Source organism: Ceratotherium simum, chromosome 17, assembly GCF_057802395.1.
Source record: "Ceratotherium simum simum isolate JZ-2026a chromosome 17, ASM5780239v1, whole genome shotgun sequence".
NCBI classification, from domain to species: domain Eukaryota; kingdom Metazoa; phylum Chordata; class Mammalia; order Perissodactyla; family Rhinocerotidae; genus Ceratotherium; species Ceratotherium simum.
The window spans coordinates 15,189,364-15,206,630 of NC_141916.1; the positions used below are offsets into that span (position 1 = coordinate 15,189,364).

A 17,267-nucleotide genomic window follows, 5' to 3' on the forward strand; every position below is an offset into this window, starting at 1 on the left:
TAGTCATATTTGGTTTTTCTTAGCTATTTGTGAGCCCTAGAATTTATTCCAAGAGTGTGAATTAGGCAATAATGTTAAAATGCTTCGAAGTAGTAAAGAATGCTTTAAAGGGGAGAAAATATTTGGGGGAGGGGGGCTAAGGGTTTCTTATATTGAACTTGGTTAGCTTCAATTCCAGTTTGACTCCACTTCTTAGGCTACTTTTTGGTACACTTCATTTCTGATTCCCTGAACCACTGTTTGTTTGTTTTTTTCCAGCACTTGGATTCAGCTTCTTCATTTCCAACATGGAAAAAACTTACAGTATGTGCTTCTTGTTGCTTTTTAAAAATAAGTTAAATTACTTAATATAGTTTTATATGTCTGACAAGACTTTTAGTGTGTTGGGAAAGATTCACATTTCTCCCTAAACTGCTGAGGAGAAATGTCTGTGTGATAGTAATGTAGAGAAGTGCCCAAATTTGAAAGAAGACACTTGAAATTTAAATAAAGAGGTATGAGAAGTCATCGAGCTTTGAAAAGGCTGCAGTTGGAACACGTGTGTTAAACTATATTTTTTTTTAAATGAAGCATTTTAATTCTTTAGGACTTCAGTTTCTCCTGTTGATGACACAGGAATAGTAGCCTCTGTTTTCTTTCTCTTTTGAGGGATGATATGGGATACATAGTAACGGTGATGTACATTGAGATTTTAGGATTAAAGAAATCCTAGGGAGGATTCTTATTTCTCAAGTGATCCAGGAACCTTAGATGATCCAAGTCGTCAAAAGGGAGCCTGCACCTAGAATCATACAAGTGTAGAACCAAAAGAGACCTGAAAAATCATTTCATTTAACACTCAGATTTTACAAGTGAGAAAATAGAAGGTTACATAGTTAAGGACAGAGTGAGAACCAGAGTCTTATATGTTGTTTATGTGTAGTGCCCTACTTGATACCACAAGGCGCTGACCAAGTTTGAGGAACATCTGAGTCAAGGAGTGGAGGAAACTTGTCAGCAGGGTCTGCTTTGTTTCCTACTGTGCTGTCTTGTTCAGAATCTCTTTATCATTAACAAGTTCCAACTAAAGGATATTTTAGTCCCATTCTACCTTCAAGGAAGAGTCCAACAGAATCTTTATCACCAACATATAGAAACTACATGGAAGTAGTCTTTATATCTAAATATCTACAACAGAGGTTTTCAGACTTTAGCATGCAGCAGAATCACCTGGGGGGGCTTGTTAAAACACAGGTTGCTGGAGCCCCACTCCTAGAATGTCTGATTCAGAAGGTCTGGGACCCAAGAATTTGCATTTCTAACATGTTCCCAGGTGATGCTGCTGATCTGAGGACCATGCTTTGAGAATCATTGATCTCTTCTTTTTTTTTTTTTTTTTTTGGTGAGGAAGATTGGCCCTGAGCTAACATATGTACCAATCTTCCTCTATTTTGTATGTGGGATGCCACCACACTATGGGTTTGATGAGCAGTGTGTAGGTCCACACCCAGGATCCAAACCCGCAAACCATGGGCTGCTGAAGCGGAGCATGCGAACTTAACCAATACACCACAGGCCGGCCCCAAGAATCATTGATCTTGAAGGCTGATTCTCCTTGATCTTCCGTAGGGCTCTCTCCCCCATCTCTTTAATTTTTCGTAAAATATTTTAATTAAAATCTAAAATTCCCGTTTGAGATAGAGATAGATTTATATTTATTTATTTATTCTTGGAAGCTTACTACTTCCTTTCTATTAAATTGGCAAGCAACATCTCCCCTTTATGTCTCTCATTCTTTAGTTACTTTTTTCAGCCATAATTTTTTTCTTAGGAAAATATCACCTGAAAGTGTATTAGACATGTACAATCTCAGGCCCCATCCCAGACCTACTGAATCAGAGTCTGCATTTTAACACATTCCCCAAATTATTTAATACCCAGCAATTATGTTAGTTTGAGAAACACTGCTTTAAAATATACTTGACCTTTTTCCAAAATTGACCTAAAACTCTAACCTTAATCTGATAGATTCCTGAAGATCTCCAGCTTCTTCTGTCTTTGGGCTCTGTCTCTTAGCTGATGACACTTTCGTCAAGTCTAGTTCCTTATGTCCATGAAGTTTCCTCCATTTCTTTCCATGGGGTCTAGGCCCTATCCAGGTGTGGGGAACGACTGAGTCTATGCTTCTGAAGGAAGCTTGTCAACAGAGACTGCTTTGTTTTCCAAATTAAGTTGTATTCCCAGAAAGCCAGACCTTTTTGCTGAGTAATTTGATGGTAATTATTACAACTTGAAATGCACATATACTTCATTGCAGCACTCTTTAAGTATCTGCCCAAGAGAAATACTCATACAGTGCACAAAGTAGTATATACTAGATTGGTCGTCACAGCATTGTATATACTAGTAAAAAAGTGGGAACAACCTAAATGTCCATCAGTAAGGGGACTGATTAAGAATCTGTGGTACAGGGACTGGCCCCATGGCATAGCAGTTAAGTGCGCGTGCTCTGCTGCAGCAGCCCGGGGTTTGCAGGTTCAAATCCCGGGCGCACACAGACACACCACATGTCAAGCCATGCTGTGGCAGCGTCCCATATAAAGTAGAGGAAGATGGGCATGGATGTTAGCCCAAGGCCAGTCTTCCTCAGCAAAAAGAGGAGGATTGGCAACAGACGTTAGCTCAGGGCTGATCTTCCTCACGAAAAAAAAATAGAGAAAGATTGGCACAGATGTTAGCTCAGGGCAAATCTTCCTCAGCAAAAAGACAAAAAAAAGAATCTGTGGTACATCGATATGCAGCAATGAAATATTCTTTATATGTATTGATGTAGAAGGAACTCCAAGATGTATTAAGTAAAAAAAAAAAAAAAAGCCAAATAGGTACAGGAAATCCCATCACATGCTATGATATGGATGAACTTTGAGGACATTATGCTAAGTGAAATAAGTCAGTCACAGACAAATGCTAGATGACTTCACTTATGTGAAGTACTATATCTGGAATAGTCAAACTCATAGAAACAAAAAGTAGAATAGTGCTTGCCATGGGTTGGGAGGAGGAGGGAATGAGAAGTTGTTTTTTAATGAGTATAGAGTTTCAGTTTTGCAAGATGAGAAAGTTCTGGAGATTGGCTGCACGACAATGTGAGTACATTTAACACTACTGAACTATACAGTTAAAAATGGTTAAGGTGATAAATTTTATGTTAGATATGTTTTATCACCATTAAAAATTTTTTAATTAAAAGTAAAATAAAAGTTTTTTAAATTTAGAAAACCAGTTTAGAGTTGATCTATGTTACCAGAGACCAAGGAGTAAAGCATTATGGTAGGAAGCTATCATTATCAACTCTGATGTATGCCACTGGTCAGGCAGTGTAATGTGTGTGAATCATAAGCTGCATCCAGTCTGTCAGCTGCTGACATGGCCTAGCATTTGCTAGTGATGGAATGGATTAAATGAAGGGAAACTAATAAGAATTCATCTATAAACTCTCCCTGCATGTCTCGAAACTTTAGAAATGTCGAAAAATTGCTGGTGAGGATGAGCCTGGTTGGCATAATAAGCCTGCCTGTCCTTTAGGACTTTTCTCCTTCCTAGTCATTCTGTCCTTCAAGTCACCTTTCTGGCTCATTTGCATCATGATCATGGTTAGCAATTTGTTACATGTTTACCACTCTTCCAGTGAAAGTGTCTGTTTCAATTCCCCACTGGCTTCTGATTTCCATAGCAGTCTCTTGGTGTATAAGCTTCTTATCAAATGTGGGTTGTTGATCTTATTTCACTTTTATCATTGCCTTCAGTGATGGCAACAACACTTTATTAGGTTGCCTCTTGTCCTCACAATATACTCAGAATGTGCTTAACCATTTCATTTCCCTTCCTCAACCAGGCTTGTTAAAATTTGGGGCTCAGCCTGGGCATCTGTAAAGCCTAAGGGTAGTTTTACATGTTCAGAGAAACTTCTCTAGTAGCAGACTACAGAAATGATCCCTGAAAGTATAATCTTCTAAGGGTAGTTTTAAACAGCGTGATACAGGTTACAGCTTTCTTTCATACAGCAGCTCCATATGCCTGCACTTGTCTTAACCTCAGGAGGTTCTGTTTTTGGAGATGATTCTATTTTCTAATCTGGCCAATTTGATCACTAGATTAAAGAATTCTTTCTTTCTCATCTATGTTACAAAATATGGAAAATAAAACCACCTATCTGATAAAGATATTGATTTCATTTGAGAGGTAACTAGAGTTACCAAGATCAGGAATTACTTGTAGTAGTAAGTTAAAGCAGCCAGATGAAAAAGAAATCATCTATTAACTGATATTTCTCAAGCTTCCATAGAACATGTAAGTGATATAGAGCAGTACTTACCAACTTTTTTCATGTCATGGCATACTAGTAAATAGACAAGGATGCTAGTGAAGGAGATTAACTACCTTCCACTTGCACTAGGACTAGTGGGGGATAGAAAGCACACGTGCAGTGGACCCCCACATCAGCATATTGGCACACCATCCACTCCAACCTTCAGCATACTGGTTGGGAAGCTCTGGTTGGGCTAGCTAGAGATAGGAATGACCCTGAATTAGCACTTTTAGAAAAGGGAAAGAAGATGTCATTTCATTTAACTTTTTGTTTTATAGCAAGGGTAACCAACAATAAAAAAAAAAAAAAAAAAACAGTGTTTGTGTACAACCAAATATGAACCAAGACCCATGCCTGTGATTGCTGGTTTTGCTGGACTTATTAAGATTCGATGATAACACAATTTTATCTTTTCAGAGTTACAATTTTCATTTTCAAATGTTTAGTCACCTTTTTTAAAAAATTCTAAGTTGTCATTAAACTGTCTTGTTCTTTTTTTACAGATTCTGTTGAAAAATCCAGTGTGCCTGGAATGCAGTAGTTTTACAAGGGCATGTTAAGCTTTATACTTATCCTGTCTTTCTCTCTTTCAGTCGATTCCCTGGACCCTGAAAAGCTATTGCAATGCCCCTATGATAAAAACCACCAGATCAGGGCCTGCAGGTTTCCTTATCATCTTGTCAAGTGCAGAAAGGTAGAGTCTTGTTTTCATAATTTGCCCTGTAATGCCCTCCTGAGTTCTTTTAAAAAGCCAAATTTTGTAAATATCAAATAATTTCAGCATAAATGTTTTAATTGAATGCCAGAATTGTTTTGGGAATCTACCTTTGTGTTAAATATCAACATTTATAGAAAGGAGTTTGTTTATTGCTTGGGTACATAAGTTTTTTCTTGTTTTGGCACTTTATAAACAGCTTCTCTGGAGTCTTCTCACCCTTTGGAAAACAAAGAAAACACTAATTTTTGCTAGCAATGAGAAATCCCTCTTGACTTGTGAATTTGATGTTTTTATTGTCCTGTTAAGGATTGAGTGGTATAATACACTTATTTCTGATTTTTTAGTTTTGTTTTTTTTTTAATTTTATTTATTTATTTATTTTTCCCCCAAAGCCCCAGTAGATAGTTGTATGTCATAGCTGCACATCCTTCTAGTTGCTGTATGTGGGACACGGCCTCAGCATGGCCGGAGAAGCGGTTCCTTGGTGCACGCCCGGGATCCAAACCCCGGCTGCCAGCAGCAGAGTGCACGCACTTAACCACTAAGCCAGGGGGGCCGGCCCTGATTTTTTGGTTTAAAAATTTTAGACAAGTTGAACAGCTAGAGGTTAGCCCAAGAAAAGATTATTCCTAAAAATAACTTTCTCCAAGCTTCAACAGTAAGCATCTTTGGGGGGAAAAAACAATTCATCAGAGTTTTTTTTCCTATGGTCACTCTTTTGTAGACTTTGCTGATGTAAACTACTTTAATGCTGGTATATTAATTGAGGCACCTTGAAAAGATTGTTAGAATACAGATTCAGAAACAGAGGCCAAAGTTCTGCCAGGATTTATGCTTGGAAAACAATTTTGGTATTTAATCCAAACTGCATACAATTCATGTATGCATTAACATCCTTTAAACGGTGTTTCTCTTGCAATCCTGGAGACACAATTATAATGCCATTGTTGATTATTTCTCTAGCTCTTAATCTCTAGGGAAGGATCCTTTAAGGTTGAACCTGGACAGTATGGACCAGCAGATGCCACCACAACTTTCTCCCCTAGGCTCTCAAACATGTCCCAAGGATAAAGGTTGGGAAAGGAGCCAAGCAGTAGAAAGATATTCTCATAACTCCCCACTTCTAATGCTCTAATCTTTGGCTACAAAACTTTTGCAATGGAATGCCTGATATCTCTTATGAAAATCATGGAGATAATTGCCCTCACAATTTTCTTCATCCTCTATTTTTTCCAGCCTTCTCCCCACTTCACATTATTTTTACTTTTTTTGAGTATCATTTGTGATATATCTATTGCTTCCCCTAATAAATAAATTTCTTAACTGCAGATATATTTACCATAGGATTTAGGTGATATTCAACACTTGTTTTGTTTCTTGTTTTGTTTTTTTTGTTTGTTTTTGTTTTTGTTTTTATAATTTTATTTATTTTTTTTCCCCCCAAAGCCCCAGTAGATAGTTGTATGTCATAGCTGCACGTCCCTCTAGTTGCTGTATGTGGGACGCGGCCTCAGCGTGGCTGGAGAAGCGGTGCGTTGGTGCGCGCCCAGGATCCAAACCCGGGCTGCCAGCAGCGGAGCGCACGCACTTAACCGCTAAGCCACGGGGCCGGCCCTCTTGTTTTGTTTTAAGATAAGGAACTTGGTCAGCAGAGTAGACTCTATCATTTGGGCTTTTCCTTAGTGAAATAGCTGAAATAAAGGTCAAATTGTTCAAAGCCTCATTTCAGGCATCATTAGTCTAAATAAGGGTTCCTGTGTTAATCTGAAAAATCACTGGTTTCCCTCTTCTGAGGCTCCCTTCCAGCAGCTATTTTCTAGCGCTTACTGTGTTGTAATAGCAGAGCCACTACTGCAATGCAGACTAAGAGTGGGTTTTAATGTTACTATTCATCCTGAATATCAGCTTTCAAAGACATCCAGAGAGCTCTACCATTACAGGTTGTGCCACCTGAATCTTATGACCCTGAGAAATAAACGGGGAGAAGATTTGGCTCAAATACTCAATCCTACATTGACTGTTTACTTCCATATAAGCCACTTTCACCACAGTATGTGTTGTCAGTCTCTACAGTCACAACAAAGAGATTTACATTCTGATGATTTGGAGGTAACATCAATATGCTCTGTATGAGGGATAAATAATCCCTCTTAATTTTCTCCTATGAATTTACCTACCATAGTTAAGCCACAAGTTGATTAAGAGATTTTAGAGGAACCATTTATAGAATAAGGCTGAGCCGCCTCCATTGGACTTTAAGAGATCCAAAGAACTGACAGACCCCTTAATTTTTGTTCCACAGAATCATCCTGATGTCGCCAACAAGTTGGCTACTTGTCCCTTCAACGCTCGCCACCAGGTTCCTCGGGCTGAAATCAGTCATCATATTTCAAGCTGTGACGACAAAAGTTGTATTGAGCAAGATGTTGGTAAGACTGACTGACTAGCTAAAATGTTTCAGTGCTTGGGGTTCGCTCCTTCACATTTGCATTTTGCTAAATTGCCACCTTGATTTTTGGCTTTCATCATTTCAAAACAATATTTTTCTGCTTTTGAGATTTTTGTCTCACCAGCAAAAGGTTGTCAAGTTGTGTTTGTCAAACTGCTTTCTCTTCTGAACAACCTGATTCGTTTTACTAATAATTCATCTAAAAATAAAAATCCTTTTATTGCCATAGATGTGGTAAACATCTTTATTTCTGCTTCTCTTGCTTGTCTTCTGTCAGCACGGCGATAAGACCTCTCTGTTTAGCTTTCATACCATCCATTTTTCAGAAACAAAAACCCATTAGGATACCCTGCAACCTTTTAAGTCACTAACCCCTTTAAACATAATAACTTGGCAATGTCTCCTTCTTACATCAGAATCTCTGTTGTCTTGTAGTCAACCAAACCAGGAACCTTGGACAAGAGACTCTGGCTGAGAGCACATGGCAGTGCCCTCCTTGTGATGAAGACTGGGATAAAGGTGAAGTGCCTCTACATCTTTCCCTTCACGCTGTCTAAACCTCAAGTCATTTGCTTTAGACAGAAGGAAGATTTTCCTTTTTTATGAACATATCACATTGTTGGGAACACCTTATTTTTATTGGGCCCCAAAACGAGCACATTTGTAGTGCTGTGCAGACACATGGAACAGCCTATCTCTCTTGATTGGAAAAAGCACTTCTTTACATCTGTTTTTTTCCATAAATTGTGTTGTACCGTCTGTGTTGGGTTGTTACTAGACACGTTTATTATTATTTATGTTGCTTGTGTTTATAACCTTCAATTAAATTCCTGCTACTGTGTCAGTTAGGCAGGGTGCTTGATCAATTTTTACTTGCTTCTCTAAACTTGGGTGTATTATTTCCCATCTTTACAAATTCAACTAGCATGAACAGGTGTCTTACCTGGTAGTACCACAAACTCTATTTTGCTTTCTTTGGCAGATTTGTGGGAACAGACCAGCACCCCATTTGTCTGGGGCACAACCAACTACTGTGGCAACAACAGGTAAATAAACAGGTCTCATTCCCAGCACTGTCTCCCAAAATCAAAGTGCTATGTTACCAAAAGAAGCCACCAAGGCATGAATTGGCCTCTGTTCTTGATGTTACTTGCTGGTAACTTAGGCTAGATATTGTTTTGGTGGGTTTTTTTCCTTATTTACTCCTTGATTCATAAAACGGTCACATGCTTTGTGTTAACCACCGTGGGAACACAAAAATGCTAGCTTATAGTCTAGCAAGGGAGACAGTGGCACCAGGCATTCTAATGTCTTACTTGGGTTTTTTGTTAGGCTCACATTATTTTAATGCTTTGAAAAAATTCTCCAGCTTAACCACATGGTAACTAGTTTTTACTAGTTTACATTTTTACTCTAGGTAACTAGTGTCTAAGGAAAAAGTAATCTTCAAAGTTCTTGATTTGATATTGGGAAATCCAGAGTACCTATTGGGTAGGGGAAAAAATGCGCCTCTTCCCACTGATTTTGTATCTAATGTAAATCTATAAGATTTCTCATTACTACTTGATCTTGAAACCTTGGAAGACGAAGTTTCAAACCCAAATGAGAATATTTCTGGGTTAGAAAATGAAGGAATGAGGTGCTAGACTTTATTTTTCCCCGAATAGAATTCTTGTCCATTTTTATTTCTTAGCTCCTGAGGTCAGTGAGTAAATATATCTTTTTGAGTGTGCACTAAGATAGAAATCCTTAACAATGAATTCCATTGGTATAATTGTAATTTTACCTCAGTTCTATGAGATTTGTTGCCTTTGGTTTGGTTGTCTTGGCGTTTTATTTTATCTCTTACATTTATTGAGTGAGTTGATGAGCCTGTCACACAACTGAACAGTAGATGGCATTGCTGTTTATCTCAATTTCTGTAAAATGAAAATGGTTAGACCTATCATAATGCCTGTACAGAACAGTAAGCCTTCCAGAAAAGTGGTAATCATTCTAATTGCAAGAATGTTTTGATGGAAATGTGTTTACATTTCAGAATGTAGGTTGTTGTTTTCCCCCAAATTAGGAAAAACACATTTTGATTGTCTTGTATGTGCCTGCCTGAAGAATACAGATATGCTGGCATAGTCAATCCATCTTTCTTTTTGCAGCCCTGCAAGCAACATAGTTATGGAACATAAGAGTAACCTGGCTTCAGGCATGCGCGTTCCCAAGTCTCTGCCGTATGTTCTGCCATGGAAAAACAGTAAGTGAAATAGAGGCAAAATGCTTTTACTCTTTTCATTGTGCTAAATACTGTTGACCTTAATTATTCAACACCATGTTCATTCTGAACACCTTGCACTCAAATAACTCTGAGAGTGAGTGCCTCCTTCAGTTTTGCACCCTAAGCACCTCACTCACTTCACCCTAGTCCTGGCCTTGGTTAGTAACAGGAAATTATGAACAGGAAAGTACAAGATCACAGAAGCCAAAAGAATATTTTCAAGATGGTGACCGCTGACATCAAATACCATGGGTAAATTTGGGAACCAATAAAAAGGCTGTTGATTTTGGCTAGAAGAAAGTCATCCTTGACTTTCAAGGCATAATATGAATAGGGAATTGGGATTAGAAATTGGATTTCAGGGGCTTAAAAGGAAATGGGTGAAGAGAAAAATGCAAGTAATAAGTCATAAGTACCAGCATAAGAATGGTATTCAGATGTCTTCCCTAGACATCAGCGGCCATGCTGAGTGAACAGGTACTAAATTCATACCATACCACCCTGGTAAGGAAAGTCCCACATATGGAACACCCAAGATATTGTCATTTTTATTTAATACAAACTTTCTTTTCCTAATGTTGCCCCCAAATTCAAATTCCCTTGATTTCTGGCTTTGCTACTATTTGAGCTAATTTTTAGGTGGCTAGAGGATACCCTTTAAAACATTTCCTTTTGGATACTTGCATTTTCCAAAAACTGAGATCACCAAATCATATGCCAAAAGGCTTGATAGGTAGAGGACGATTTTCTTTCCCCATGCTTTTGAGTAGAATCCAATACTAATTTTAAATTCTTCTACTTTTATGTTGTAATTCAATATACCCCGGGAATAAGTCCTTTGTGTTTAGTAAGAATAGAGGATGGCGTGAATTTCAATTGACGTGGTGTATTTATTTTGAAATATTTCTACTCCATAGATGGAAATGCACAGTAACTGAATATCTATCTCATCAAGTAAGTGTTTCAGTTTTATTTCACTGTCTTTTCAGATGGTAGCAAGATTTAACTGGACATAAAGCAATTTGGGTCCAATTTTCTTTCAGAGTATGGTACCAAATTAAAACTTCATGTGTGCCTGTGTGTTTTAAGTAGATAGCCTCTATTACGGCTTCACACGCTAATGAATAGGCATTTACTGGTTAAATTAGAATTCTGTTAAGATGCCAAGTTGCATTCCCTAACGTTAGTACACATTGCCTTTTTCCTTTTTCTTTCTTTTTTTTTTTTTTTTATCAAAGTTGCATTCTAGATCTATCACGCCTCTTTAATGGACTGAGATTAATCAGACAGCTGTGCTTCACTGCTCTGCAATTCTTTCCCTGTGCAGTACAGTTTAACACTTATCAAAAAATTCATACTCTTTTTAATGAGCACTCAAAAGTTTTGGGTCTCTAGGAGTCTTGCACTGTTTATCTGAATATTTGATTTAGCAGAACCTCACAAAATCTGTATGAAGAGACCAAAATCTTTTACTTCTCACAGGTGAAGCCTTTCCCTAAGGTTACCATATGTACCCATAGCAGAGCCAAGTTTGATGCTTCAAATGCTGTCCTGGCTGAGGTGACCCAGCCGCATTGCTCCTGGCAAGAGAAATATTATTAGGCTGGGATTGGGATTATATCCCCACTGTCTTGCAGATAGTAGGCCCGCAGTGAATATTTATGGAATGAATGAGTAATTGGCCTATTGCCTTCCAGTCCATTCACTTTCTCTGGACAGTGAAGCAGATGGATCTTCTGTGAGTTAGGGTTCATTTTGTACCAGAACTGATGTTTCTTCTGGTGAGAAGCAGAAAAGAGATTCTAAAAGTAAACACTCCTTAGTTATGGACCATAATATTTATCAGTTGCTTCTAGGTACCACCATTTTTCTTGGTAGGTTCTGACATCAAATTGTTAAATAAATCTGGAAGCCAGAAAATTGGATTTCGCCCCAGAAGAGAAACAGACACAACAGCACTGGGGTGTGTCAGGAAAGTACACACAGACCTGGATAAATGGTGACCTTTGAATCCTTCTCGGACACTGCACAACATGCTTGGTGCTCATACAGCGTAGATAGCTACCTAGTAAAAATGGCTACTCTAAGGTGAAAGCCTAGGAGAAACTTCTATCTGTCATTTAAGACTAGACAGTTCTCTCCTTTGGAACTTAACTCTTTGCTGTTAAACTCTTTACATGCTGAAAAGTTGTTTTTCTGTGTAACCCCTGAGGAATCAGGGAAAAATATGATCCTAGGTCAGGTAAGAATCCTTAAACAGCCACAGACCTTCTTGTCCTCTTAATAAAAATAAAGCATCATTTTTTGAATGCCTGTTGTTGCAGAATTCTCTAGCTTCTTTGGAAGGATACAAAAGAAATAGAAGACATGGCTTATTCCCTTAAGGAACTTAAGTGTGGGTGCAGATTTTTTTGAATGCACATATATGAAAAGGGTTGCTCACCTTGCACTTAATATGCTTTATCCCATTTGTTTTTATCAACAACTCACTTGTTACTAGATAAGTGCCTCAAAAGCAGATATCATATTTTTGTTCCCCTAATGTACATTATAACAGCTCAAAAAATATTGAGTTACTGAGTAGATAGAGTATATAAGAAGAGAAAAAGATCAATGTAAGTTAATTGGAATTAATCCAGAATTGTCTGGAGGAGTCAATTACCTGGATAGTCAATTCTGATTTTCTCCTCACTTGTGAAACTGTTGACACAAGGAATGTACATTGATCTCTGTATAGAATGTTTTTAATTCAATTAACAAGTTTCTGTGTGCTTAGTGGTACTAAAGAGCTAAAGGTCAGAAGGTACTTGGTGTTCTGCCATTAACAGCAGTAGATTCCTCCTGCAGACCAAGAGATTTTAATTGGGTTGTGGTTGTGTGGCCCATTGTCAGATATAGTTGGTGGTTTTGTCATAGAAAGGAACTAAGAACTCTTTTTTTTTTTTTTTTTCATTTCCTTGTAGATGCCAGACCTTAGAAGACTCTTGCTTCTTCCTGCTACCAGTGGGTTCTTCATTTTTTTTTTTCTCCTAATCTAATTATAGAAAGATAAACTGCCTGTTACTTTCAAACTGACAAGTACTTTTTTTTCCTCCTCCCTTAGAGTCCTCACTCATTTGATGCAAGAAAGAACCTTCATACTCAGAAGAACTGTTTCAAATAAACCATTGATGTAGATAGCTTGATAGTTTGGTTAAGTGCTTACAGCCCCAAGATCAGAAATCACATCCCATTCTGCATTAGTGAAACATAATCATTTAAAGTTATCCTAAAGGATCCAGCTGAAGCAGGCAAGAAACTTGGGTCGGAAAAAGAAACTGTATTTGTGTTCTTTGACACACATGGACCAAATTCTTTTTAGAGGAATATAGGAATATATTCCTTAAGAGTGGGCCTTTTCTGATCAGTGCATCTGTTTTCCCAGTCTCCAAGATGTTGATAGCATTTATATAGCAAAATACCCCATTCTTATTTAGAATCTTTAGTACCTCTTGCTCCCTAAATATTTCCAACCTAGGGTAGCTTTCTTTTATTTCTTTTCTTTCTTCCACATTCCAGCTAGAAATTGTACTAGCTGTCAGACTAGGTGTGGATTATGTAGGAGTGAAGATTGGATGAAAGGGATGAACCAATGTACATGTGGAGAAGAGAGAGACTTTCCACCTATGTGTGAAATTTGATTTACGCTTCAAAGCTTGAATGTCTGAGGACCCTGTTGACTGCCCTGGAATGTGTATATAATAAATTAGATTTCTGAAACACCAAAGCCTCTGGCTATCCTAGCAGCTTGTTGGCCCTTCCAAGGATACTTCATAATTTCCCCAGACCAGTGTTTTGTTTCTTTGGATTTTTTTTGTTTGGTTGTTTTCAGGTTTGTTTTGGTTTTAAAGCTGTCTGGCATGGGGAGGGATTTGGGATCTGGTATAGATAGGGACTTGGGTGAAGCATACTGACAATTCCAAAAATGATGTCTCTAGCATTGTTTGTAAGTAACAGACAAGAGGGAGTGGGCTCTTGTGGAATGCCTCCTTCCACGAGTTTTACACAAAACAGAATTCTCTCCTAAGGAAGCAGAGCTCTCTGTTTATTTAGTTCCAATCTCTAAAAACAGGTTCAAGATAAGCCATAGTACAATATTTCTGCTTCTAGCTGTGTGATTTGATCTTAAGTGAATAACTAGACCATTTCTTCTGGAGAGGGTAGTAATGTATTGAGGAGGGAAAAAACACCCATTATGCTTCTAATTCTGGTTTGTGTCTCAATCAACAGCTCACAACAACTTAATTTAAAAATAGTCTTATTACTGGAAAATACAAAACGCTTTTAATTTCATTTGTTTGGGTGATGACAGAATAAAACTGTCTATACTTGTAACCCAGAACTCCTACTAGTTTACGAGTCTCATTGCAAAGAATTAGCTACTTGAATACAACTCAACAAAGGAATGAAATAGAAAATAGTTACTTTGTGTTTTTTAAATAGCTAAAGTGGCGAGATAGGCTAACATGTATGATTCTTGAAAAACTTTATTTTGTTATCTTAGGAGGACACTTCTTTGCTCGTGACTACAAGAATTGAATCACAAAACATCTGACCTTGGGAGTGTTAGTAGCACTCACTATAGGAGAATGCTGACCTGTGTTAATTTTGTTAGCTCACAAAATAGACAATTTGCTATTTCTTTAGGAAACTAATGATTAAGGCAGCCAATTTGGTCCAGGAGCTTTCAGAGACTGCTTAGGATTTTAATTGGGCCTAGGATTCACTAGTCTAGATTTAGTTTGCTGGACATTTTTGGAGATTCCCAAAAACTAGAATGAAGAAGTGACTATTTAACTCTACTACTTCTATCAGAAGTTGGGAAGAGAAGCTTACTTCTCTTTGAGAACTTATTTTTCAGAGGATACCTTCTCTTGGGAATGTTAACAGTGGAAGTTAAATAGGTGAATATTCTACCTTAATTTCAGTTAAAGTCAAATGTTATGGTTAAAGGTTAAATGCAGAGGTGTTTCAAAAGCTTAGGCCAGAGACCCTTTGAGTCTTGCATGTTGATCTTATCCAGGGCTTCCATACTCTACCCCAAGGAGAGGATTTTCTTTTGGAAGATTGCCTTTCTCTGTAGGGGTTCTGGACGTGCCATTGTGATTTGCAAATATTCTTACCAGGAATAAACAAATCTAGGTAATAAATGATGTTTAGCTCTCCTGGTAGCTAAACAAGGAGAGTCTTTGGATGTAATTTCAAATAATGCACTGCAGTACCCTTTGCTTGGTGAGGGAAAATGGTAGTTGCTTGCATTAGTCTCTTAGACAAAATGTAGATAGCTGTAATGGCATTTTTAGAGTCCTTTAGTTATACTTTTCATAATTCATATCAAGCTTCCAAAGTAGGCAGAAACCGAGGAGATAACATTATACTTATTATTACCATTTTTAAAGAGGCAAGTTATAAAAATCAAGGTGATTTGCATACTGTATTTTAAATGATCGAAGCAGAAGTGGCTTAGGGAAGAAGAGACCTCTAAGAAAATATTCATTTTCTTGGGCCAGTTCACTGGATAGAATAAGGAAAACCATAAATTCCATGAGAAAAACACTGCAGTGACTGCTCATTCTCTTCATCACTGTCCTCCTGGGACTGCTACGGTTTGGAACATATCCACATCCTACTTAGAGGCCACCAAAGACTCGTCAACCTGTGACCTCACACCGACAGTCTCAGCTGACTTTCTATTCCAGCCGTACTGAGGTCTGATAAATGTGGCCTGTGGATGCACAGGGCTTTCGCTCTTTATACAGCACTTCTGTGGGTCCACTTCACTTAACTCTTATAACTGGTGGTAAGTGGTGAGATGAATATAAAATCTAAGACTGTTTATAGCTAGGAAGAACAGCAGCCTAAGCCGGACAGTAGCCCTAGAGAACAACCATATGGTCAGCCGATTTGCGCTTGTGTTTATTTGAAGACTGTTTTATATGAAACTAAAATAGTGTAAGAGCCTTTGAGGAAACATGAAGACGACAAGTTTAGTTTTATTTTATCTTATATATGTGTATATGGAGGAAATAAATCCAGATTGTATGAAAAACTGCATATGAACCCAACCATGACTCTTAATTTTTATTAAAATACTTGTCACTGAAATAAAGTATGCTTTCCCAGTTCGTCTGTTCGATTTCCTCAGGCTTGGGTTTCAGGTTTTCATTGGACAGGGTCAGGGACTTAGATTATTTAGCTCCTTGTGTTGGTTTTCTCTAGAGTAGAACTGATAGAGGTGCAAATTGAAAGTGATGGAAGGTCTTGATTTTGAGATTAGAAGCTCCATTGAGATATCCTTTTGTTGAATTGGAGATTTCAACAGAAGAGTCAGTGTTTTAGCTTTATGAAACCCTCTCGAAAAGTAAGCATTGATATGGTTCTGCTAAGGATGTAACTTTGATATCCAGCTTTCATATCTCATAATTTGACTGGAAGGGAGCTCAGAGAGCACCTAATCCAAAGCTTCATCTTACATATGAAGAAACAGGCCCCATACAAGTGTGGAACATGACATTTTTTTTTAAAGGAAAGAAAATGATAAAATTCAAGATAGTGGTTATCTCTAGAGGAAAAGCCAGGGGGATGGGATCAGGAAAAAACACAATGTATTAGTAGTATTCTGTTGAATAAGTTGGGTGGTGGGTTTCCTGATGTTCCATCTTATTATGCTTCATATGTTTGTGTTAAATACTATATAATTTTAAAACATTTGAGAAAAAATGCTAAAATCATTGTAGAGTGCTTACTGTAGGCAAGCCACCGTTCTCACTTAGCATTTTATATGTTTTACCCTTTGCCGAGGATACACAGCTTGTTAGTAGTGAGCTGTGACCATAACCTGGGACTTGTGGGTTCTGATTTACTGCTTTTGGCTCCTGTAACCATCCATCTTCCTTAAATGTTGATTTTGTACCCAACCTCTCTTTCTCCCAGGCTGTGAGTTTCCTCCTGAACTCATTTCCATGTCTACCGGCTTGGACTTCATGGTCAGTCACTTCAGTGACCTAAACCAGCACCCTGAGTTTTGACCCCATTGTTGTTCTACTGTCCCTACTTCACCAATTCCCAAGTCAAGTGAAACCCCCCATCTCTTACTGTATTTCTTCTAAGTTATTGAGCAGAATGATAGAAAATCCCATAAATATGCCAACTGACTCCACTGCAGATGTATGATTTCTTAACTCAGGCACTCATTTCTGTTTGGCTTTTTCAGATTTACCTGGTGACCTTTGCACCCTTTTTATTGTTCTTCTCAACTTTATAGTCCCTACTTGCCACCCCTACTTTCAGCATATGGCTTTGAGTCGTTCTCTCTAAAGAAAATACTGGTCATCTAACTTAACTTCTTTTTTTCCATCTCTAGACTTAACTTGTACGGCATCTATCTTTTCCTTTATCACAGAGGTATACTTCTTCTCCAAGGCTAACCTCATCCTTGTACTAT

General features: G+C 37.9%; 1 protein-coding gene and 1 pseudogene across 1 annotated transcript; one reads left to right on the forward strand and one right to left on the reverse strand.

Moving 5' to 3' along the window:
* The first annotated feature begins 262 nt into the window (after positions 1–262).
* GTSF1 (gametocyte specific factor 1) lies at positions 263–13,941 on the forward strand. The gene is made up of 9 exons (XM_087441956.1): positions 263–303; positions 4,942–5,042; positions 7,369–7,495; positions 7,951–8,034; positions 8,498–8,561; positions 9,669–9,763; positions 10,702–10,738; positions 12,748–12,787; positions 12,888–13,941. Exons 1-7 carry the CDS (start codon positions 288–290, stop codon positions 10,716–10,718), a joined length of 504 nt encoding a protein of 167 aa, XP_087298082.1. The 5' UTR covers positions 263–287; the 3' UTR covers positions 10,719–10,738; positions 12,748–12,787; positions 12,888–13,941.
* On the reverse strand, positions 3,891–3,991 carry LOC147914712 (small nucleolar RNA U3; annotated as a pseudogene).
* Positions 13,942–17,267: the final 3,326 nt, after the last annotated feature.

Bases quoted from the DNA above. Each gene is read 5' to 3' on its own strand.
- GTSF1 (XM_087441956.1), top strand. The intron at 7,496-7,950 runs GTAAGACTGACT...GTTGTCTTGTAG, and splicing joins TTGTATTGAGCAAGATGTTG to TCAACCAAACCAGGAACCTT. The intron at 8,562-9,668 runs GTAAATAAACAG...TTCTTTTTGCAG, and splicing joins AACTACTGTGGCAACAACAG to CCCTGCAAGCAACATAGTTA.